Source organism: Hydractinia symbiolongicarpus, chromosome 8, assembly GCF_029227915.1.
Source record: "Hydractinia symbiolongicarpus strain clone_291-10 chromosome 8, HSymV2.1, whole genome shotgun sequence".
Taxonomy (NCBI): Eukaryota; Metazoa; Cnidaria; class Hydrozoa; order Anthoathecata; family Hydractiniidae; genus Hydractinia; species Hydractinia symbiolongicarpus.
This window is the reverse complement of record NC_079882.1, coordinates 6,930,217-6,954,403: the sequence shown is the minus strand read 5'-3', so window position 1 is coordinate 6,954,403 and position 24,187 is coordinate 6,930,217. Positions and strand designations below refer to the sequence as shown.

Sequence of the window (24,187 nt, the reverse complement as noted above, 5' to 3'; positions counted from 1 at the left end):
ATATCCCGCGCACATATTAAAAATCCGGCAATGAACAGACCAGCGCGCTTTGCTCGCTGGTTCAATATTTTTTTTCAAAAAGTATATTACAAAGAAATATTTCAGCGAGACTCTGGATGAAAACATGACCAAGTCTGGAGAAGATAAAAAAAATTAAATACATCTATATGTTCGAGTCTGTAAATTACATACATGCCGGAAAAATAGCCATTTTTGTTTTTCACCGCCTTCAGCTCGACTTTCGTGTAAGTCACTAAAGTCGAAAACCAACAGTCGTTCCATAGCCCCTTTAACTTTCAATATGTTCCGAACGAAACATTTTATTAAGCAATCAGATTCCAGTACAATTTCTCTATTCAGATTTGTTCCATATTCTTGAGTTTAAATCCAGCTTTAATGTTAGTGTAACGACTGGAAACGAAGTTGGTAAAATAATTAGATTTGAAACTAACAATATATTGCACGTTTTTGAGGGATATTCATGTAATGTTAAAAAGCACAATGAAACTTGTGATTCACGATAACAAGAATTCTTTATTTGAAGAAAAAATATAGATTTTAAAAAAAGGATCAACTATTTTGAGTTGACCTAATTTTAGCTTTCCTATTGTCAAGTTGGATAAACGATTTCGTGTAACGCACAAATAAAATTTACATCATTAAAGCGAAAATTAATAATCTTGAAGATGTCTTTACGAAGCTATTTTTGTCCATGATCGTGACAAAATTCCTTTTAAATACTCACACAATGACCTTAAATGAGGAAACTTTAACAATGTATTAACATGTACTTAAAGTGATACTTCAGGAAAAAAAAGATAAAAGCTGCTATTATGTTTGCATTTTCAACTAATTTATTACTTAATTTTTCATCGATTAAAATTCAATTAGTAACGTCGTTTACATCTCATTAATTTGATGCATTATTAATCACTGGCGATATGTTAACGAACTGAAGAAGAAAAGAGATAAGTCGTTGAAAAGGAGGAGGTGTTGCGTGTGGCTTGTGAAATATTTAAAAGTTTCCAGATCTAAGAAGTTTACAAAGTTTTTTTACGTGTTTTGCATTGCTTTGTAGACGTTGAAGCATGTGTAGGTGGATTAAATTTTATTGTTTTGTGAGACGCAAGAACTGGTGAGATGTTCTTTGTTTTGACGCGATAAGTATCTGAAATGGTTATGGAAGGGTTTTAAATTCTTAGCTGGAAACAATTTATTATTTAATTTTTTTTATATTTCTATACGTTGTGTCTGGCTGAAGAATGTTTTTTATGTGAAAAGGGTAAAGGCTTCGCATTTAAAAACTGTATCTGTGTGAGATTAACATTTATCCTCTGCTTTAGGATTATTTTTATGTTGTGTTTCTTGAATACTAACATTACTAAATACATCCTCTGAAAAATTATTTTTTTCTTTTGTAAGGTAAAGGTCTCTTTTTTAATCTGTGATATTAGGTATAATTTCACTGTTACAACTTCAGGGCAAAATAAGAACCGTGAGACGATCTTTCTTTAGAGAGAAAATAGTAGGAAGTTCTGGACAATGTAATCTGTTAAATCGGAAAAAGGCGGGAAAAATTACTCGGTAAATGTGTTTTTTATGAGGACCAATGTTGCAAAAAATTTTTATATATACATGGTCTAGAACATTTGATGTCAAACGAAAGTTAAGTTTCTTTAAAGCAGATATTTTTTAAAAAAAGGTTGAAATTATCTTTCTGTTAAAAATGTATTTGAATTTAGGATTTTGATGTCTTAAGAACTATGTGCTCCGTTCGCTTTGTAATAGGGTTCAAAAGATCTATTCCCATGAATCGCTTTCAAAATGGATTTGGATGTACGTATTAGTAATAAGAAATATCTGTGGACAGGTATAGTCTTCTTTATGAGTTTACCGTGCGAATGTCTTGCATCTCAAACCATGTTAAGCACATTCGTATATCGCTTTTGATTTTCCTATATAAAAACTTTAAAATTTTTATAAAAAAATTGACTGTGTGGAATGTTTAACTATATCGAGGAATTGATGAAGTTGACACCAGTTATAACTAATAGATGACTGTAACAAAGGTCACACTTTTCATTATCATCGCAACTGCAGACAGGTCGATAGAGGGTTAAGATTTATAAGGCTAGAAAATAAATTAAATTTCGAAATTCTTTTGTACCAAAGAAAGTAAGAAGGTCAGGATTTTGTTGTTAGACGCTTTCTAACAACTTCATTACCAGGGCATCTTGTACCTTTCTGGCATCATGACAGCGATACAAATTTATTCTTTAGGTAAGGAGTTTAAATATCCGATAATAAGACGCTTTCTGAAAAAAGAGTAAAAACTTTATTTCAATGTTACAAATCAATATATTTAATTGTTTATAAATGGAGGAAAGGATCGTCCTTGAGAATTTTTTAAACATTTTTTTAATTATCCAGGTTTTCTTGTTGTTTTTAATCAAAGGAAGCTAAATCCATACTTTCAATCGTGTTTTCTTTTTCACAAGGACAATTTATATATAGCTCTTAGTGTTTGGTTTCAGCAAAATAAAACCAAGTCAGCGTGAACTCGCTCCTAAAATTTTTTGATGAGAGAGTAGTGTAAACTAAGCTAAGTCATTTTACAAAAAAATATTCACGCATGAATTATCTCAATCAACGAGAGCAGGCATTAAAATGTTAAACATATTGTCGTTCGCTTACAAGTTTGTGTACAACGGAAGTAAAAACTTTTGCTTTTTTTTCTGGGGGAATTCATTGGATAAGTGATGTTAGAGAAGATAAAAATGCCATCTTTAATATGGGGATGGACTGAACTGTCAACGATCTGCCATGTAGTCGAGTTCAATTAGTTGTGGTGTTATTTTTTCTTTAAATACAGAGGTTAGTTTCTTTCAAGTATCTTGTTAAATAAGAAAAAATATTATTATTGTGTAAAGTTTCTTCTTGTGTGAAAAAAATTTTGCACGATAAATTGTTAGAAAGATTCGTATCGCTTTTGTTGCTACCATGTTTATTCTCAATGTCAGCGGAAAATTCGCGCCATGGAAGATATGCAAATATGGATTTGTTGATTTACAAAGTTTGTATTTGTTGTAAACTTTTTTTAAAAATAGAATAAACATATTTAGGTGATATATGCTCCTTTTTTTTAGCAATCTATAGAAATATATAAGAAAAAATCTATAGCATATTAAAAATACAGACGTCATGAAATTTGTTGTTGTCATTTTGTTGCTGGCGGTGGTTGAAACAACGCTAGGTAAGTGTGACCAGTATCTCAACTAGTTACTTTGCGGTTTTAACTATATAGATTTATAATTGCATTGTTTTTAACATTTAAACCAGCGAAATAAATATAATTTGCTTTGCGCTATTCATTTAACGATATGAAAAATGCGGAGAATGCGTTTTATCACGATATGTGATTAAAAACTGAAACCACAAGCTGCTTGACTCAATAAATCTCCATGCGGAATAATAGCAGAGCGATTGGACAAAATTGTTGCTGCCACCGCGGTCGTGTATTGTTACGTCATCAAGTGTACTGTAATTTATATTCTTTATTATTTTATCAGAACATCAAAACTGAAAATTGCCAAGAAAGCAAAAACAGCTTTTAATAAGACTAAAAAAAATTCAGTTAACTTTTCATTCATTAAAATCATTAATTTCTCGTGAAAATTATAATAGAAAAAACTCAATTTTCTCATTATTGAGAGCAAACCGCTTCGTGTTAGATATTTTATTGGTTATGTACAGGACTTTTGTTGAACTTAAGAACTTTTGCTTTTCTCAGTTACAATATATATAATTTTAAGTAACATTTTTTAACAATTTTTTTTTCTATTCAGTTCTTGCAGATGCCGATCATTGGACAACTTGGACTGATTACACACCGTGCACGGAAACATGTGGAGTCAACGGAATCAAAAAGCGCTTTAGAACTTGCATTGCGCCCAACCAAAATTGCACGGGCGCAGCTGAACAAATTTCTCAATGTAAACGAGTAGAATGTAAAGCAGGTAGTCTTCTTTGTCTTTTTCTTTTTCTTCGTCTTTGTTGTCTTCTTCAGCTAATTTTTCGTGTTTTTTGATTGTCCTCACCAAGTAAATAATGTCAGAAATATTCTGTTATATTTACCCTTATAAATTCCATACCTATTTTTGACGGATTTTTTTGTTAGAGAAATATGTTTTTTTATTTTAGTAACTGAATGCAACTGTGACTGTATATTAACCAATAGCAAGGGATTTATTAACTCAAGATCGATAAAAAAAGAAGCCAAAGCATGCACGTGGACGATCAATACAAGACCCGGCACAAAGATCAATCTTCAAATAAAAGACTTTTTGATTGAAAAGGGAACATTGTTTATAGTAGGACCGGAGCGAATATATCAAAAAATAATAGTGGAAACTGGTACAAAAATCAAAGTACCGTTCAGCATAAAGTCCCAATCAAATTTGTTAAATGTGACTTTGTATTACGATCAAACCAATTTTGGCGATAGGATGGTCCTAACAGGGACCTATGAAGCTATTTCAAGCTATGTCAAAAGTAAGTTTATACGATAATATTAACATGAAAACATATCCAGAGCTATTTTCTTTACCTTTTGATTACTCCTTTCTCTTTTAGAAGTGGTTGTTACAACTACCGTTGCGACAGTCCCCAACAATAACCAAGAACAAGGTTCAAACGTTAACGTCGCCATGATTGTCGGTATAAGCGCTTGCTTATTTGTAGTCGTTCTAGCTTCGTTTATAATCGGTTTCCGTAAACTTCGTCGCATGAATACCAAAAAGGAGGATGTTTCAGAGGAAGGAGTGGAAGATGATTATTCTTCTGCTTCAAGCTCTGGTAGAACCAGCCGGAACAAAAGACCATCCCCTCGCAAGACTAGAAACTCTCCAACAGGGCTTGTTCAGTTGCAGTCACGTGATCTATCTCCACTAAGAAGAGATGAGATCGAACAGCACAGATTGATAACGAGTCCATACGATCCCGCACAACGAGGATACCCAGACGGAACCGAAGTATTTATTCCTGCTAATCCAAATATAATGCTAGCAGCAGGGCAAGCCGGTTATATAACGCAACAACCATACGTAAACTGGCCTTTACGACAAGCGTATACTGACGAGTACCAGCAGGCGCAAATGACTGATTTTATGATTAAACAAGCCCAAATCAGTTACACGCCACAAGTAATGTACGATCAATCCAGATCACATCAGTATCCAACTAGTGGCGCAGAAGGTTGATTTTATAAAGTTTAGAAGCCGTGTTTGCGGAAAGATACACATAAAGGAGTGTCTTAGGAAACTCCTCCTCACGAGCAAAAAGAATTTTGGTGTTGGTTAGATCAGGACTTAATTTAAAAGCTACAAAAGTTAAAACATTAATATTTAGTAATTTATAACAGATTTTTGTATATTTTGAACGAAAATATAATGATTGTTAGACACCGTTGTTACTTTTATACACGTTTTCTTATAAGCACGCCGAAACTTTGGCTGAGGTTTGGTATGCTTATTTTCTTACACTTTCTGAGCCTTTTGATATTTTTCTGTTCTCAAATAATTGTTTTTTAGTAATTCTTGACTTTATTTTGTTCTCAAAATCTATGATTTAGTATTTTCATAAATGTTCTTGGCAATATCTCAGCCACAACGTTCTTATTTTATCAACTAGGTTCTTTTTATAAAAGTTTACACATTCATGGCCAAACGCGAATATCATACATTAGCATAAACAATAAACCATGAACAAACGGACGAACCATCGCGTGTGACCAAAAAACTATTTTTAGGTAACTTTGATCAGATTTTCCTTGCAGATAGAACCAAATAAAATTTGTGAATAATGATCTGTTTTTACATTTTACTCTATTTATAGAAAAGTTTAATAATACTTTTTCATAAAAGACTTAAAAGAAACTATTTTGGGTCTTGGGGTTCAGTTGATTTTGCCTAAAATGCCCCTAATATTGAAAATCAAAATTGTCACCTTCCAGTACTCATTGATAAGTACCTTTGTGCAAAAAAAGGAAGAAACCTAATGAGTGGATCCAAAGAAAAGCTATGACGTATTGTAATTCATAGGTCACTTCGCTATCGTTTGTGAAAAATAATAAAAATTCGTGCATGTGAAAAAACTTAGAAAAGGCCTTGGGAACAAGGTTGCTTAATCTGCATAAAAATAAAACTTTTCAAATCGGGAAAGCTCTAAAATATGTTTTAAAAAAAAAAACAATTAATCGAGCGATGGGCGGCGGGATGCCCTAAAGGATAACGTGGACAAAGGTAAAAATTTGTAAAACTTAACACCTCTAGCATAAGCCTTTTTTTAACTGTTCAGAACAAGTATATACAACAACGTAATTGTAAGTTTGCATAAAAAATGTCAAAAATGAATCAAGCACAACGCGGAAGGTTGTAAACTTAAAGAAGATACTACTAAATCTAAGGGTTTGACCTTTGGTAATAGACAGCACTCTTAACAGCATTAAACGAGAATTCTGGTGAATACTTTGTTGGTGTGGTACATACATTCAAAGTTATCAAGTCTGTGCAGTTAAGTGCAGAGAATGTGACGTCACTTAAAATACAAAAAAACATGTAGTTATAAATTGAAAGCAAAAATTATTTTTCTAAGTGATAAAAATATAATATCACAATAAATATCTACATTTTGGTATATAAGTTAAAAATCAGGAATATCATTCACTGGAACGTCTTCTTAATCATTTATTACCACGGAACAATCATTAAACACGGATAATTGTTTCTCAGGCGAAACAGTCACGTATGTTAAACACGCAGCGATTACTATATATTCGTATAATCATACAATAATCATCACCTATCTCCTTGTACGTTGTTTTCGTCGTATCTATAAGTTAGAAAGGAGAATATAGTAACAATTACACATTATTTTGGGGTGCAAATGAAAACACTGTTTTATATGTGTAGACAAACATTCAGAACAGCCTCAATACATCATCTTTTTTTATAAGAAATTCATTTATACGAAACCAAACTTTGAACACAACAAGGATAATAAGAGTTTAAAATAAACAACACCAACAACAACAACAACATACCTTTAGTTTCCCAGGCTTTTCCTCTACTTGTATTAAAGTATTCTTATTTGGAGAGTTCGCTAATTCTTTTAATGGGATCTATAAAATAAAATATTAAGCGACATAGCCAAGACACGTACCTTTATCAAAAAACATTCTTTCAGGCTGGGATGTGTCAGGTTCTTCAAAAACTATAGAAATCAAACTCAATCCTACACGAGGTGATTTATATCTTGTCAATTTTAATTTTTTAAATAATCCAATATTTCGCGAGGAAGCAGTCAACAGTTCCTGCAATCACAGCCTCGTATAACAGTATTAACATTTAAACGAAGGAAGAGAGGCCATCCTGTCATAAAATCACTGGCTTAACTTACCTCGTCTGAATCACTACCTGCAACATCCATACCATTTTCGTATCTATATAAAGAGACAAAGAAAAGAAACGATGAGAACAGTTTAATAAATAAATAAGACCTGCAAAAAAAACACTTACCCTTTTTTCTTCGTCAATCGAAGCCTGCTTACTGTTTTTTTCGGTGATTTTTTTGGAGATTTTGAGCTGTAAGGAATAAAACAGATCTTGATAAAAATGTTGCATATAGAAACAAGAAAAAGAAAGAAAAAGAAAAGAAAAAGAAAAAATAGACTCCTACGCAGGTTTTTCATCTGGAACAACAGCATCCATGTCTTCAACCTCGGAATCTTCTTCGCTTTTATTTCTTCCATTTAAAAACGAATCCATCTTCAGTTGCTTTTTACCTGTCCCTCTTTTTACTGGACTTTTTCTGCTACTTCTCTTTGACGGGCTTTTATTTGGGCTGGGTTGTTTTAACGGGCTATTTCTGGTAACCACTTTGGTGAGAAGGCTTTTTTTGCCGCTCGTTTTCTTTGCAGGGCTTGCCTTAGCCTTTGGGCTTTTTAAAGGAATTTTTTTCGGACTGTTCTTCATTGGGCTTCCTTTTCTTTTTAAGGGAGATTTTAATGTTTTCTTTATCGGACTTTTCATTTTAGATTTTGACAAATTTCTCTTAACATTTTTCACTTCCTTCTCAGAAGCTGCTATAGCTGTCTTTTTCTTTTTTGTGCTGGAAGAAATGCGAGATTTTTTTCGAGGGCTTTCGTCTTCCTCGTTATCATTATCGGATATCTGCACAGAACGTTTTGAAGCACTGTTCTGTTTTCTTTCCCTGAAACAAAAAAACTATTTCAGTCCGGCAACACCTTCCCTATTCAAATTCTGTGCGATTGAGGGCTTTTTAGGAAAAATAAATTTCTCCATAAACCCTAGCACAACATACGAAAATTGGAATAAGATAACGTAATATAAAAGAAATGGGATTCAAAACCCTACACAAATAAGAATTTGTCTTCCATTAGAAAAGCTTCAATTACACAGTCGCCAACATCTAATCTATTACAAAGCTTTGGAAAAATTTCAGTCAAATTTTAAGATGCTGCCTTGGTATCTTTTACATTTCTAATATTTCAGAGATACCTAAGTGCAGGCTAGGAATTAGTATCGCCAAAATTTCTCACCTTTTATTATTATAAATTTTTCTCAATAATCAATATATTTCATGGAAAAACTGAAAACTTTTTACCAAGTATTAAAACATTTTTTCATTTTTGACATTCATTGAGATTAATGCACGAATTAGTTCCAACTGAATTTCAGTAATAATTATTTAACAATTTCGGTAAACATTAAATAGTTTTATTATTTAAACGGAAAATTATGAGACATGTAATCGTGGTTGCTTAAAAAAGGTTAGCTAGAACATTTTGTCAGCCATGTTATTTTAATAGCACTGCTGATTTCAAAGTACTTATATTTGTATATAAGTATTTTCGTAAAGTTTAACATACAAAGCAGTTCTTTTTGTGACAGTTCCCAGCCACATATTAACTGGTTGTCTGAACTTACTTTTTGTCGTCACTATGGGAGATCACTTTGACGTCAAGTGGAGGTGCTTTCTTCTAAACAAAGTTAATATGTTTTACAGTAAAATCTTATTGGTTTTAACACGTATACAGAGAATCAATTAACTGAATCGTTATAGCATGTAATAATTTTTCTCATTAGCAAAATCTTGCTCAAGTTCATTTCCCATTTCAGCCACAGTTGCTAAAGGTAAAATATTGAATCCTGCCTCAAAGTTATGAAGTTAACCAGCTTAATATTCAAATCTATAAGATTTTAGCTTGCTAAACTACACTTGCTATTTTTCACATTGATGTCCTCATTTATCAGAAAAAACTTCTTTTAAATAACTGTTTTCTACGTCTACCGAGAAATTATTAGGTTTAAGTTTTAGCCGTTTATATTTTTAAAAATTTTAAACAAAGATTCAGCCTTAGCAATTGAAGCCGTTTCGATGAATGAAAAATTAAAAAAAATCTAAAGTATGCCTACCTTTGGAGAAAAGATAAATCCCTTTGGAAGGTATGTTTTTGTGCTATTTATAGTCTAAATACCAAAAAGTTGCATTAAAGTAAAAAAATAAGCACATGAGGAAGACAAGAATATTTTTAAAACTACTTTTAATAATTACCTTATCTTCTATAAATAACTTTCTCGGTAAAACAAGATTCCCAGGAAAGTCTTTCAACGTAAAAGTATGATTCTAAATCCAAACAGAAGGATTAAAATGATTTAAGGATTGCTTTAAATGTCAAAACAGCTTCTTTGCATACCTTAGTCATAATACACGTGACAGCAAGATCGCATATCGTATACATTTTCTAAAAATAGAAAGCCATTGATATTCAGGTTAATAGGTTTTTTTACATTTGTATAGTAAATTTTACAATACCCACGGCAAAAAAAAAATTGAATATAAATATTATTACAGTACCAGCCCGCAGAAAAAAAAAACAGAAAAATTCATTTATCAGAAAAATCTGAGAAGTGTTGGTCAAACATGATTTGATCCAAAAATATAAAAATAGGTATGCCAATGCAGTCACTTATTGATGACAAAAAACATACTTCGTTTGCAGTTTCATTGTCAGGATCCTGTTTGTCTCGCGTTTGTTTGATGTTCTCCAAAAGTTTTTTCAAAAAGCTGTAATTCTCTGCTTTAGCACCCATAATGGGCTCCAGATAGAACCACAAATATCTAAAATTGATAAACAGAGTTTATTACCAAGTTGACGCAAAAATTGTTCCACCACAAAATAAGCATATTTACAACATAGTGTTGTCACCTCAGATACTTACTCTTTCACTTCCTGTAGAGATTTGACATCTTTTGGATTAAAGTCTGGATGATGTGCAAGAAGATGAACAACATATGGTACACTGTACTCAGGTAAAATTGCGTAAGGGCGAGCTAAAAGAAAATGTGAAAAATTGCCAGAACTTCTTTATCATTATTTATAACCAAAAAGCTGAAACCTTTTTCAAGCATTTTGTAGGTGTTTTCCCCCTATTAAAGGCCACCACAGGATCTGTTTGCGTCAGGGTGTTAAATAAACACAAATTTTTCAGAAATACAGTTTGATATGCAAATTAAATTTCACGCAACTAATGACATGCGCTTTATCTCAAATATTTTAGCAAAAATGACTCCAAAGGGTACTAAAAATATTAATCGTAAGCGATTTAAAATATAAAATTAGGCATACCTGCTGCAGTCGAGTGTAGCTTACTATAGTCTCTTCTTGTTTGAGCATTTTTAGCGATCATTTGTTTTACCTAAATATACGTAAAAAAGAGCTTATGTAGCACAGAAAAATTATTCCCTAAAAAACAATTCATGACATAACCTTTAGTACCTTTGTTTTTCTTTCCTTGGAGGGGTCGACAGCAACAAGAACAAAAAAAGCCATGTAGTCTAGTGATAGTTGCAAACTTTCCAACGCATGATGCAATTTGGCTGTGAATTTTTCCCGCACTTCAAAACACGAATCCTAATAGAAAACAACAGATAGGAAATGGTCAAGCACTGAAAATAATTTGAAACACTGGAGGCTTAAGGTAAAATGTTTTTGTAGCGTTGATATTACGTAGAAATTCCTCTTCGGAGAAACGTTTGTACTTGCTTACAAGTAACAAAATCAGGAAAGAGGGATACATGGAGGAAGAATTTCTTTTTTAATTAAGAAATATTTTTTGTGCTCTAAACACAATCTGCTTCATTGACAGTAGCAAACTTTATATCAACGCAAAATTTGTTTCCTTTAATTAGAAATAGTCCCTGCACATTTGCAAAGTATTTTATCGAAAAACATAACATTTTGTTACGGCGTTCCCCAAAAAATCTTAGTGAGTGCAACATGATTACTAACATTTCAACTATTCAGGTTTTGCAATTGGGCATTCCCCTATACGTTTGGCATCCTTCACGAGATGAGTTTTTACTATATACTTCTGTATAAAGGTCTTCATACAGATTTATCTATACAAAAAATGTTAGAGGATAGTATACAGACAAAAAATACTTTGACAATATCGATATTAGGGTTGTGTAAAAGACACACTGAACAACTTACTTGCATAACTAGAGCAAGTTGTTGATATTGTTCCAAAGTTATGACGTCAACGAAATTCACATTCTGTACTAGTTTTAACATTGCTAAACTTGCTGCCAAACGAAGCCGAGATCTACTCTGTGTACTGAAAAAAATAATACAGGAAAATACTTTCTTTGATGAAATAACATACATGCAAAATTCCATCACAAAAAATATATACATATCAACAACACTACAAAATAAACAAAACGTAATACAAACAACAAACCAGCAAGAAGAATTACTTTGATATAATTTAATACCTAATTTTTCCATTTCCACTTAAATCTCCGTCGTGACTTAACAAAGTCTCAAAAAGTCGAAATACTGCTTTCGCACGTTCTTTTTCATCGCTCTGTAAACCCAGTAGCCAGTGAGTTAATAATTTTATACCTTCAATCTAAAAAAAAACAAATGCATTTTTATGCTCGTGGCTAACTGTCTTTTCTTTAAATTAAAATTTTGGTAACTTTTGTGCGCTTCGCACACCAACATATTGGGCTGACAAAAGCAAAATTGAGACCAAAGCCATTCTACAGTAACATATTTGATATAATTTTCAGGACTCACTTATTTTTATAGTTGCCTTAGTTAAGTTTTAATTGACCCTAAGACATTTTTCGGTCAAAAATTTACCTTCCCGAAATTTAAGTTGTAATTAATGACAAAGGAAAAGACCTAGATGATTCAGGTTTTATACGTTTGATAGTCCCATTCATTCTTATTCTAAAACATGCAAAGTGCTTTTTACAACAATCAAATCCTTATGAGGTATTGCTGTCCAACCATGGGGGGAGGGGAGGGGGCATTTTTGACCATAGATCTACGTGGTCTGCCGTCTAAGTGCTAAGAAGGCCTCAGAACTAACTAAAATTGCAAAAAAATCAGACATGGGAAGCTCTCTAGATGGGATCTTTTTTCAAAAAACATATGTAGAAACAAAATCAATAACTTGTTTTTACCTTTACTAAAGTGTCATCAGAAACATCAGAGTCACGACACCACTCATCTTCGCTTTCCTCAGAATTACTTGAATCCTCCTGTAAAATGGTAAAACCAATAACTTACTAAATGACTCTACAACCATGTTTAATATCTTAATGATCTAACACCAAGGATGCTCCAACATCAAGTTAGTCAATTTTACCAGTATAATTACACAATCATAAATTGTAACCTTTAGCTATATAGGAAACTTTATATTGAAGATGGAGTAAACGATAATCTTATGGCATATTCCAAGTAGAGTTGATCAAGATTCTTTAGACATGAATGTACACCAAAGGAATGTCCAATCGAACTTACCCTATCAGTTATAAGAAGTTCTTTAACAACAAAATCTTTTATGATAATCTTATGCTTTGATTCAAAAATATTTGGTGCTAACTTTGCTATTTCACTCATTGCAGCAATGGTTGATCTTAGTTTCAACGACGTACCATCAAAATTCAAGTTTTGCAACAAATTCTACGTAAATAAAATAGCATGTTACTTTTTTAATACTACCATCATCACAAATAGAGTTTAATGCAGAGTGAGAATCAAATAAGAATTGAAAAAATACAGCAGCATAAAATCTAACCTTAAATATCCGTTCAAAGACTAGTGTTGAATCATTCAACATTTGGTTAAGGCAGCGTAACGCATATTTAGCTTGGTGAAAAGAACCATGGGTTGCCAGTTTACTAAGTACAGGTTGGTAACAACTGAAAAAACAACAACAACAAGTCATTGAAGTGCTTTTGTGCAGCTCTTTTGTTTAATGTCAGGAATTGTTAAAATTTGATGGTGATAATTTCTTTGTGATTTTTAAGTTTGAATTAGCACTACTGAGTGGAGTTATTATCTAAGGTTTTGAAAAATATGAGAAAAAGATGGTGTCTGAAATATATATACAAAAAAGTCTTAAAAAATGAAGAGGATTTTGTGTAGAATTCTTTCTCCCCTTTTCATTACAATTTATTTGCTATCTGTACACTTGATAAGACCACATCACATCTGTTTGAAATTCTTTGAAATACCTGCATAAATTTTTATCAACATCTTCCAATTCTGATATAACAGGCTCAAGAGCTTTTAATGTAAACTCAACTAAAACAAAAGATAAAAGACATCTTGAGAAAGACTAACACCATTATAGCATACACAGCCAGAGATATTACAACCATGGTACACTTTGTTTTTTTTAAACTAATTTTATGTTTATTGTTTTACAAGCTTTTACTTTTAATTCAATCCAGGTTCAAGCCAAGTAGCTACAAAATAAAAATCATCTTACCAATTTCCTTGTCGTCGTGTTTTATAAACAACAAAAGAATTTCATAGCATGCTTTACTTTGAAATACAGTCGGTTGTACATTTGCAAGAATCTAAAATAGTTTTGTATAAAAAAGAATACATTCATTTCGCCTGTCACAGACAAACAGGCATACTCTTCGTATTATTATAAGAGATTAAATAAAGCCTGTCCACAGATTTAAAATGTTATAATTTTAGGAGATTTTAGGTTTTGGGGTTTAACTTTCGGAGAAAACACTAAAACTTTTTACAAGATTATAGGAGGAAATAATATTCTTGGTTCACACTATATGTTATCACACTATATAAAAACACATTGAATAATACTTTCTTTTGTGTAACAGAAGTTAGTATTGTTGAATAAACAATGAAAAATGGGTCGATGAAGTATAAAACAAATACTTTGCTGAAGTTTGAAACTTTCTTTTTATCCCTAAATTTAAGCAGTTTTAACTATCCTTATGTACCATTTTGTTATACAATAAAACAGCAAAATCTTTTCGGTTGTGGACACCAATACTTAAGGCATTATGTTTCATACATATACTAGTCACATTTTTATCTTTTCTTTTAATTTTTTAAATAACTTACTTTCATGTTTATGATGTGGAACAGTAAATGTAATTGATTAATTACCTGTATTAATTTTAAACCCGCTTTTCCTTTCATCATCAATTCATGTTCATCATCGTTATCATCGTCATCATCATCACCCAACAGATCAATATATTTCTTTATATGTTTTAACAATATCACGAAACTTGGTGAATCAATTAACATAGGGCATGCTCTGTCAAGCAATGATTTTACAGTATCCAAGATTGGATTTTTTGAAGTCAGTTTTTTAATTAACTCTGTAACTGCTTTTATAATTTTTGGACATTCTTCTTTCGTATCTGTACACGTTATAAGGAGTTGGTAAATTTTTTTGTCAGAACACAGCAGCATTAATTTTTTTAAATGTTCTTGTGTCTTGTATGGTTCAGGTAAATTTCCTATAAAAAGATAAAATTAATATTTTAAACACTACTGAGGCTCAGATTAGGGACATCTGGGTAAATGGGCAGTCTGAAATTTAGGAAAGTTAAGCTTGAATCAGGTTAATCTAACAAGTAAACAACAAAATTCTTTAAAAAACACAAGTCTGTTTTTAATAACAAAAAACAACATTAATGCTTAGCAAGTTATTAGCAAGTATTTTTTCTATTATCAACAAAGTGTGGAACAAGAAAAATGCCATTGCTAAAACATGTAATTCCTTGTGTTATGTGGTATAGATAATAATTCATTGTGAAAAATGAAGAACTGATAGAAACAGACTGTTTCATTTTTCTAGATCAGAAACTACCATTAAGTTATCCTGTTCTTTACGTGGGATGATGAATAAAAAGATTAATATGCAAGCACCACAAGATGGCAGATTAATTAAATTTAGCAAAATCTCATTTTTTTTGTACATTATTACAATTTCTTAAAATAAATTTAAATTAAGCTTTCAAAAAATAAACAAGGTGATTATCATTTAGCCCAGAATGCAAAATGATCTGGTCATACAACACTTACTTGCAACAGCCACAGTTCTTCGGTATAACATTTTTTCTTTCTCTTTTTCAGTTAGCTAAAATGTTGGGAATACTTGTAATACTAATTAAATTGCAATCCGGGGAGAATTTTTTTTAAAAATGACACAATAGAGATACCAAACCTCATCATTTTGGTGGCTTTCAAGAAGTGCACAAAAATCACGACCGACTCTGAAAAAATTAATATTCAAATGCAAAAACATTAGCAACATTCTTTGTTTTATCAAGTTGTAAAAATTAATTACTTTGCTCTGTATTTCAACATTCCATCAAGGATTCTAAACAAAAAGAATAACAATTTCACATCGCTATAAGCATTAATATGTTCTGCTTTCCTACCAACCATTAATAACTGGAATAACTAATAATAAAACAAGTGACATTTTAAAACATACTTAGTCGCTACTTCATCTAAGGAGTTGTAAACATCAAACAGTCTTTTCATCCGATCTTCCATATTCAATGAAACTGGCACGAAACATCCATGAAGGACACGCTCTATACATAATCTGCATAAAAATGATAAAAGAAAAGTTTTTTTAAGAAAAAACGCCTGGGTATATTTTCATGGCTTTTACAACTTTTGAGTAACAGGAAATACACATAAAAATCGATTGCTAAACAAACTGACATATTGCATATGTTTAAAGTACATTTTCATGAAAAGATAATCTTCAAAATGCCTCACCTGTCTTCCATTGTATTTTGGTATAAATGCAAAACTTTGGATGGTGTACAGGACATTCTAGCCATGCTGTTCCTGTTACCACTAAATCAAAAATTATTTATAGCAACTGTAACAAAATTTATAACTTTAACTACATTAGGAGCCAAAAAACCTTGTAACGTGCAGTACCTGACAAATCAGACCCACAATTCTTGTTTCAGGTTTCTTATATTAAAAAATTGTGATTTTGCACAATTAGAATTGATTTTGTCTCACTGCTAAAAATCGTTGTTTTTAGTTATATGTATATTGTATTTAAAGACTCATGCAGGAGTAGGCAAATCACTGCACATACACAAATGTATTTGGATTGTGCCGAAACTCATATTCAAAAATTTTCAATACATTTTTTTTTCTTTCCCAAAATGTTTGTCATTGTTTGATGCATACGCCGTAGTAGCTTATTACAAGCTCGTGAGCTTGTATTAAAACGCAAATGTGTCCTACAAGAATGGAAATATTTGCCTCTCTAAGCACCGACACGGGAGTAGTCGTGTGTTCGAATCTCATCTTGGTAACTATTTTTACTTTTTTTTTCTTTTTACTAACTCTTAACTATGTCCGAAATAATCAATTGCAACGTCATAGATTTAAAATTCGTACCTAAACTCTCTAAGTACTTGGAAATCATCTAAATGACGTTTCAGGCCAAAATTGGTATTTGTTTTCGACAAAATTTGGCACAGTTAACAAAAAAAGTATGCTGAACATAATAGTGACATCATAATTTAAAATCTAAATGTCATTTTAGGCCAAAATTGGTCCAAAAATTAAAACTATTATAGACGAAACTTGCCAAATGTAACAAAAAAAGTATGATGGTGACATCAAAATTTTGATTTTTTGTCACCTAAAAGCCGTTTAAGCTCATAAACGTTTTAATTGCGCGACTTTCAACCATGAAAGATACGCTGTATTTTTTGTTAGCAGAAATTGTAGAATTGGTTGTATTGTGGATGTTTCATCGTTGTGCAAGATTAGTGTTCACAAGCTTTATTTAACAAACTGGTAAAGTCAAGGTGTTTCCACCAAAGTTTTCAAAAGTGAATATAGGCAGAATTAAGGTCTCCCCGAATGCCTGAAAAGTAGTCTGCGAAAAATAAAATTTCCACAACAATACGTAAGAGAGAAACGAAGACGCTCTGCCATATATAAATAATTACGAGAACGAAATTCTTTTCGCTACGAAAAGAATTTCGTTCTCGCTTTCTTCTTTCTGTCAGTCAGTTTACCCCAGACTGACCCAACGAAAATTGAAATTTTAAGGAATTTTCTGTTCAAGAAGATCTCACAAATCAATTTCGAAAAATAACTGGGTAGTCCACAACAAATATTATTGCCTATTTGAATATCAAAATATGTCGTGTCTAACTTCGTAACAGAAATCACAATTTAATAGACAGCTTTTTGTAAACTTTATTTCCGAGGTTGTTTATGTATATCATACGTCTACAGCATCTTTTTATTCAAAAAAAACATCTTTTCCAATTATTTTATGATCATACTACAAATTTAAAAAAATTTAAATATTGTTTTTAGTCGATTTTTCAGTTTTATCTCATTTGAGTTTAATTGAAATTCTAAGTATATAGCTTGTAAAAAAAAGATTTTTTGAAAAAATTAACCAAAACGTTGACACAAAGACTTACCTGGCAAATATCTTCTTATACAGCTTTCCAATACAAGTGATTGCCTCTTTACGAATAACCCACTAAAAAGAAACACAAGTAAAAATTATTTTAAATCTAGTGTAGACTAGATTATCTGACATTCTTCATTGCACAGGTTAAAGTCCTGAAACCCTATACCTATCCAAGAACACTGAGCACTAACATAAAATGCAATGGTCATGCTAGAACTTTATTATGTGTGCAACAAACATTATGTCAACATTTGTAGTATCAAGTTGAATTTAACATTTTTGGATGCTATCCATATAATCTTTTGCAGCATGGTGCAGTGACTCACAGCTCTTGCAACTGTTGATAAAATCATGTGCACTGCTAAGCAGGATGTTAGCTTTGCACAATTAAATTGTCATTTACTTAAAAACAGGAAGTTCTTTTTGAAAATGGCTAGTTATGGCTAGTTATTGTTATCCATAGATAACTTAAATACCTTTTTATCTCTCATTCTTTCTTGAACACCTTCAATAAGCTGAAAAATAATAGAAAAAAATTTTATAACCTAATTTTAAGGATACATAACACACAAATCATTATTTTTGACAATTTTTTGATTTGTCATCTTTGGAAAGATTATAACTCGTAGAATAAGTATTTTACATAAAAATATAAATTTTTAACATTTTAAACAGGAAAAAGATAAAAAAGGGAAAAAAATATAAAATAACAAATATTTTTTTCTCTGTCCTTTTTAATAAATTTTAATTTTTACGAAGTTAAAATCTCGATATCTTAAAAACAATTTTTGCTTGATAAACCTCTACATTTTAGGTTTAACAGTAAAAAGTACAATGAATAAGCACAAAAAGCAACTTTTAAATATAAATTCGAAAGTAGACCTTAAAAGAAAAACAGAGACACCATTTTAGTACTAAAGTGGAGTAGATTTAAATGTTTTGGTTTTTATGTAATGCCTGTACCTCTCGATAAAGGTATTTGATAATTTTTACATCTTCCAAGTTTGTTTTATGCCAAAAATAACACCATTCGACAGGAGATTTATCTGGCTTTTAGAAGATATATACTTTTATATGCTTTTATTTAGCAGTTTAGGAAACAACAGTATTTTCGACATGGGTATTGGTGTTTCATCCTTCACGCCCTTAAATTTGAGTAATTATTTTTTACCTTGTCACTGACACAGTCAAAGTTATCCACAGCTGTGTCACATACTGTGATGACTGTTTCCAATCGAACTTTCTCATCTGGGTCATGAAATCGATCATAAAGTTGATCTAAATTAATTTAATTTAAGATTACAGTTGTCTCTGATTTGAATCTCTGTAATTTAAATTTCAGCATAATTCATACACATTTAAAGTCACCATTAAAATTCCTTCCATCAAATTAGAAAATTAATTGAATTAAAAAATTCAATAATTTTTTAATTTCAATTTCAATTTTTCCATGATATTCAAATAAGAGACAGTTAACTGTAAATAACTGTTGCATTAGAGATGTAGCCATGCCATAATTAGCCTTGCAAAGTAAGAGACAAAAAGCATTTTGATCACTTCTAGAAAATCTGTTCCTTTGTGGGCTGCAATTTGTACAACACATATTAAGCACATTACTGTTGCTAGGTTACAAGACAGTTTGCCAACAAGACATGGAAAACATTAAAGTGCACACAGTCTTAAAATAGCACTCCTAAAATTTTACATCTCCTAAGAAGTTAAGCAACACACTAATAATTCATACACCTAATTCGTACACATCATATTTTTCTGTGAAAGCCTGAAGAATAATAAACTTCAACTTTACTCAATGCAACTTAATGGTGATGACATAATTAATGATCCTAAAAGAAAAATAAATTGACAGGGGAATCTTACTAACCTGTGACATCAGATCTCAAATGTGTTGACGAAGACAACAAAAATTGTTTTGCCATTCGAATACATTCTACTCGGACATCATAGGAAATATCCAAAAACCTAAGAAAATGACTTATTTTAGTTAGATTCTAAATATAATGGCAATTGAATATTGTAATAATTTAGTACCATCTCCAAATGTTAACACCTTCTTGTAAATATTCACTAAGAAGCAGAGCCTTACTGCATTACTACATTAAGGCATACAAGATCTTTAGAGAATGATGCAGGTTTTTTTAATTTTTCAGACTCCTTGATACACATTTTCAATAAGGAAACTTTTAAAAGGAATGTATATTTTTTTGTTTTACACTAAATTTTTTTTTACTTAAATTTTAAACGCAACATGAAACTATCAACTTGCAATTTGACAAACCTTCCAAGATAACAGTTCCACAATGCCTTGTTACTTTCTGCAAGAGAAGAGTTCTCATTCGCAAACATTCTACCCAATAACTTGACTGCTTGTAGACGCTCACTCTCCTCATTACCCTAGTGATAGAAAAATAAAAATAAAATAGCAAAATAATGAGATAAAAATATTTCTTCATTTAGATTTCACAAGAACCTGCTGGTATTTCTAAAATTTATAAAAGATCTGAATTATAATATTCATGTTGACCTATGAATTAATTGGAAACCCACCAAACAAGAACAAGAAAACTATATTGAATAACTTTAACATACCTTTAGTTTGAATTCTAGTTGTGGTAATACTGATAGTAAAACACTTTTGTTTACTTTGTAAAGTTCATACACAAGATCATACATATGTTCTCCAAGATCAGACTCCACACTTGCACCAAGCACCATTGTGTTGTTGAAGAACTACATAAAATATAAACATAAATAAAAGAAATTTTGTTTGAATGGTTCTGTCCAGACAGAGTTTCTAACTAGGATTAAACACCTTACTGGTGCTGCTTTTTAATAAGCAGCCAATCTGAAAATAACAAATAGCACTACACTGAACCTAATGTTCCTACCAACTGCCATACATAATAATATGGCATTTGTTTGATAATAGATCATTCAAGAAATAATAGGTGAGATAAATTTTAAATATTAATTCTGATTTTTTTGATTTCAATAACTTGTTTACCTAGTCAACATCTCATTATCTTATATTGTCTTGGAAAATTAGGTTTTTCTAAGGAAAAAATCTCTAAGATTCCTAGTCCTTTTTTCATGTTTTTCAAATCATCTTTAAAATTTATTTTTCTTGGCAACAGAGAATACCCAATTCTGGAAGCCAGGAATTACTTTATTTCTGGTCTGTAGGTAAAAAAGAAACACTTAAATACACACCAACTGTACGTATGGTTCAATTGATGCAGAGCATCTGTCGAGAAGATCACAAGCCAGTTTGTATGCTTCTTTATATTTGCTCTAAAAAGTGAGAAGAAGAAATTTAACCACTTGCAACTAAAAATAAATTCTAGTCACTGTACCATATTAGGTATGTGTATATATTTAATCATAAGAATGTCCATATAGATAACAAAACGTAAACTGAATTTACTTTACTGTTAATTTTAAACTTTCAAATTCACTTTTTTGTCAATCTGGAGCATAACCCTTAATGACTTAACTAAATGATTATCATATTACTACTGGAAAATTAGGGTAGTCCTCACCTTTCTAGGCTCAATAAGGTGCAAAAGGATGGCATCTAAGATCTCTTGAGGGAGGGCATCTCCTTCTTGAATCAAAGGACACATCACATCCAACATAAAATTCTTTACTCTTATGTTGTGATGCTCGCTAAAACATTATTTATTAAACTTTCTATATTATATATTAAGATTATTGGATAAAAGATAAACAAAATAAAAAATAAGTACAAATTAGGCATCAAATTATTTGAACACTATGTTGGTATTGAGTTGCTCTCAAAAATAAATTTTAGAAACATTAGTGTTAAAAAGATTTATCATACCTGACAACAGAGAAAAATAACTTGAACAAGTCAATAATTATGTCGTGGGCCTCCAACTCCATACAAACATTAAATGTTTTAACCAAAGCTAAACTCTAGAATGATGAAAATATATAAACATTTCTAATAAAGGATATCAAATTTAAAAAAAACACGCTGGAAAAGTAGAGTAAAATACCTCAAGAAGATAAAAATGTCGCTTGTATGATGGACCCTGTACATTTTCCAATCCTTTGAGTTGTTGTAACATCAAACGAAATATGTTCTGTCAATCAAAGATGTTTTTAATTAAAAAATGTAGGTGTCACACTTTCAAGTAAAAGACAAATGAATATCATAGCACCTAGAGGGGGAAGAAAAGTATGTTCCTGCTAGTAGTCTGAAATTTTTATTTAAACAATGGCAATGTTATGTTTCGATAAAAACAAAAGGAGCGTACCTTTAATTGGTTTTCATTGAACGGAGGTTCTGGTGCATATATTCTGAGTAAATCTGCAAGGCAACATGCAGCATAGGATTTAACATCTTTATCCCTGTGCTTGAAAATGTAGGATGTAGCTAGTGAAGCAGTAAACTGGTCGAATTCAGAAGTGCTGTCTCCTTGCTCAACATTTGTCAGCTCTTGAGCTGCAGTCTGAAAAAACATTGTTGCATAGAAAAGATTACAGAAATGTATTAGCTGACAAGTTTTGTTTTGTTATTTTCTAAAAAAAACTATGCAAGTAAAAACCAGCTGCAGCCCTATGAATCCAAAATACTAAAAGTCAGCACGAAAGTGCAGACGTTTGGTGGAAGAAGACGGGCAAACTTTTGTTGATCTACAATGAAAATGAGGTTGAAAAAGCTGATTTAGAGCCACTTTAGCGGTTGGGCATGTTAACATAAGGACCACACAAACTTTGGATACATTATGAGAGGTAAATAATTCAACAACCCTATGGGCGAATCTCCACGGGATGATTTTTACGTCGATCGTCATAAACACTCAAATTTGATTGATTGATATTTTCGTCATGACGAAAAGTTTAATTGGTTTCTGCTTTTCGTCACAAAAATTGTCGCGAAGATCATCCAGTGGAGATTCGGCTTATGACCACTATCAAGTGTAGCACAGTATATCATGACCTTGCTAGGTTAGAATTCACACACTGTCCAAAAATATATGTTTACCTTCAAGCTTCTGATTAATTCTTCCTTCGAAAGAGTGGTGGTTATTTCCTTAAATTTTGCTTTTCGTCGTTTTTTACTAGGTGATTCATCCATTTCTCATTCTTATTTCTATGTTTAAAGGAAATAAATTTATAACACAAAATGATTTATGTTTCACTTAAGACTAAAGCATTTCTATATAACTAGTCGTTGGCCCATAGAAAAAGTCACAGATTTGCCTATCCTCTTTACACCACAGACAGAGGTATACATGTACATGACAGATACATGATACATACACATACACAGATACATACACAGATACATGACAGATAAAAAACTCAAACTAATTCTAGGTCCCTGAGTTTAAGTTCTACGAGGTAATCCCCCATTAGTGGCCTTAGAGCAGCAGTGGGGCACTGCCTTCTATCTTTCAGTGGAAAGTACAACATAGTCAAAGCTACAGTGCAAGTGATCAAGTGAGTAGCACAAGCAAGTTGGAACTGATCAGGGAAATACTATCAGTTGAATACCAAGGACTGGCTGCACATACTAATTTGGATAATTTTTATGTGCAGCCGAACAGGTACGTGGAATTTCTGCTTGTTTGAAAATGTTGGAAAATGCAACCATGAAAACTGATTCAAGCACTCCAGAACCCAATAGAACTCAAGATGAAATAGAGGATTTGGTGGCTGAACTCTGTCTCCGCACAAACTCTCAAGACGTAGAATTTTGCTTGAGGAATTATCAATACGGAAAATCCTGTCAGCAACTAAGTAGAGAATTTTTGAACAAATCCATTTTATTGGAAACTGCTATATTTTTCAATATTCCAGACTGCAGCCATGTAACCAAGCCAGACCTCATTCATCTTATCATTTGCAGAATTCAAAACCTTTTACCAGAAGATTGCGCTCTCTGCAAACAGAGATACCGAACGTCATTTGAGGAAGTCCCTATCCGTTCAGTTTACCTATCCATGGAATAAAGCTCTTTAACATTCTCCCCAAATCCATCCGTAATATGGCTGGTTGTACACTGGACCTTTTTAAAAACAGCCTTGATAAATATCTATTCCAGATACCAGATAAACCACAACTGGTAAGATACACCACGTTAAGACGGGCTGATTCAAACTCTATTATACATATGCACACATTGGTGTAAACTGGATGTTCAATCCAATGGAGGACTGGCTCACAACTGCTAATCCTGAAGACTTTCTTTGAAAGCCTACAACAAGGTACAAGGTATGTATTATAATATGGATTAACCCTATTCAGTCCGGGAGTTTTCAAACATATTGCAGCTATGGAAATATAAAAATTAG

General features: G+C 31.8%; 2 protein-coding genes across 2 annotated transcripts; one reads left to right on the top strand and one right to left on the bottom strand.

Annotated features, from left to right (window-relative positions):
- Positions 1-2,687: 2,687 nt before the first annotated feature.
- On the top strand, positions 2,688-5,459 carry LOC130654803 (uncharacterized). Its single transcript, XM_057457439.1, has 5 exons — positions 2,688-2,874; positions 3,147-3,253; positions 3,846-4,016; positions 4,201-4,551; positions 4,633-5,459. The coding sequence occupies exons 2-5, from the start codon at positions 3,202-3,204 to the stop codon at positions 5,256-5,258; spliced, it is 1,200 nt and encodes a 399-aa protein (XP_057313422.1). The 5' UTR covers positions 2,688-2,874; positions 3,147-3,201; the 3' UTR covers positions 5,259-5,459.
- Positions 5,460-6,316: 857 nt separating this feature from the next.
- On the bottom strand, positions 6,317-23,146 carry LOC130654798 (sister chromatid cohesion protein PDS5 homolog B-like). The gene is made up of 38 exons (XM_057457429.1): positions 22,876-23,146; positions 22,145-22,339; positions 21,884-21,970; positions 21,706-21,800; positions 21,404-21,530; positions 21,075-21,155; positions 20,454-20,594; positions 20,143-20,258; positions 19,729-19,826; positions 19,018-19,124; positions 18,323-18,361; positions 17,854-17,915; positions 16,166-16,246; positions 15,873-15,986; positions 15,723-15,755; positions 15,600-15,648; positions 15,458-15,512; positions 14,531-14,889; positions 13,875-13,965; positions 13,618-13,687; positions 13,179-13,302; positions 12,902-13,063; positions 12,559-12,636; positions 11,860-11,996; positions 11,576-11,699; positions 10,859-10,993; positions 10,709-10,778; positions 10,302-10,413; positions 10,071-10,200; positions 9,776-9,823; positions 9,634-9,705; positions 9,495-9,548; positions 9,006-9,058; positions 7,735-8,268; positions 7,575-7,640; positions 7,456-7,498; positions 7,100-7,177; positions 6,317-6,888 (listed from the first exon to the last, which is right to left on the bottom strand). The coding sequence occupies exons 1-38, from the start codon at positions 22,966-22,968 to the stop codon at positions 6,859-6,861; spliced, it is 4,143 nt and encodes a 1,380-aa protein (XP_057313412.1). The 5' UTR covers positions 22,969-23,146; the 3' UTR covers positions 6,317-6,858.
- Positions 23,147-24,187: the final 1,041 nt, after the last annotated feature.

What these genes read in the sequence shown, in the direction of transcription:
- LOC130654803 (XM_057457439.1), top strand. Translation starts at nt 3,202, where the DNA reads ATGAAATTTGTTGTTGTCATTTTGTTGCTGGCGGTGGTTGAAACAACG. An exon ending in GGTGGTTGAAACAACGCTAG is followed by an intron (nt 3,254 to 3,845) that starts GTAAGTGTGACC and finishes TTTTCTATTCAG; the next exon opens with TTCTTGCAGATGCCGATCAT. An exon ending in TATTTCAAGCTATGTCAAAA is followed by an intron (nt 4,552 to 4,632) that starts GTAAGTTTATAC and finishes TTTCTCTTTTAG; the next exon opens with AAGTGGTTGTTACAACTACC.
- LOC130654798 (XM_057457429.1), bottom strand. Translation starts at nt 22,968, where the DNA reads ATGGATGAATCACCTAGTAAAAAACGACGAAAAGCAAAATTTAAGGAA. An exon ending in TTGACTGTGTCAGTGACAAG is followed by an intron (nt 18,362 to 19,017) that starts GTAAAAAATAAT and finishes ATTATTTTTCAG; the next exon opens with CTTATTGAAGGTGTTCAAGA. An exon ending in AAAGCCACCAAAATGATGAG is followed by an intron (nt 15,513 to 15,599) that starts GTTTGGTATCTC and finishes CCAACATTTTAG; the next exon opens with CTAACTGAAAAAGAGAAAGA.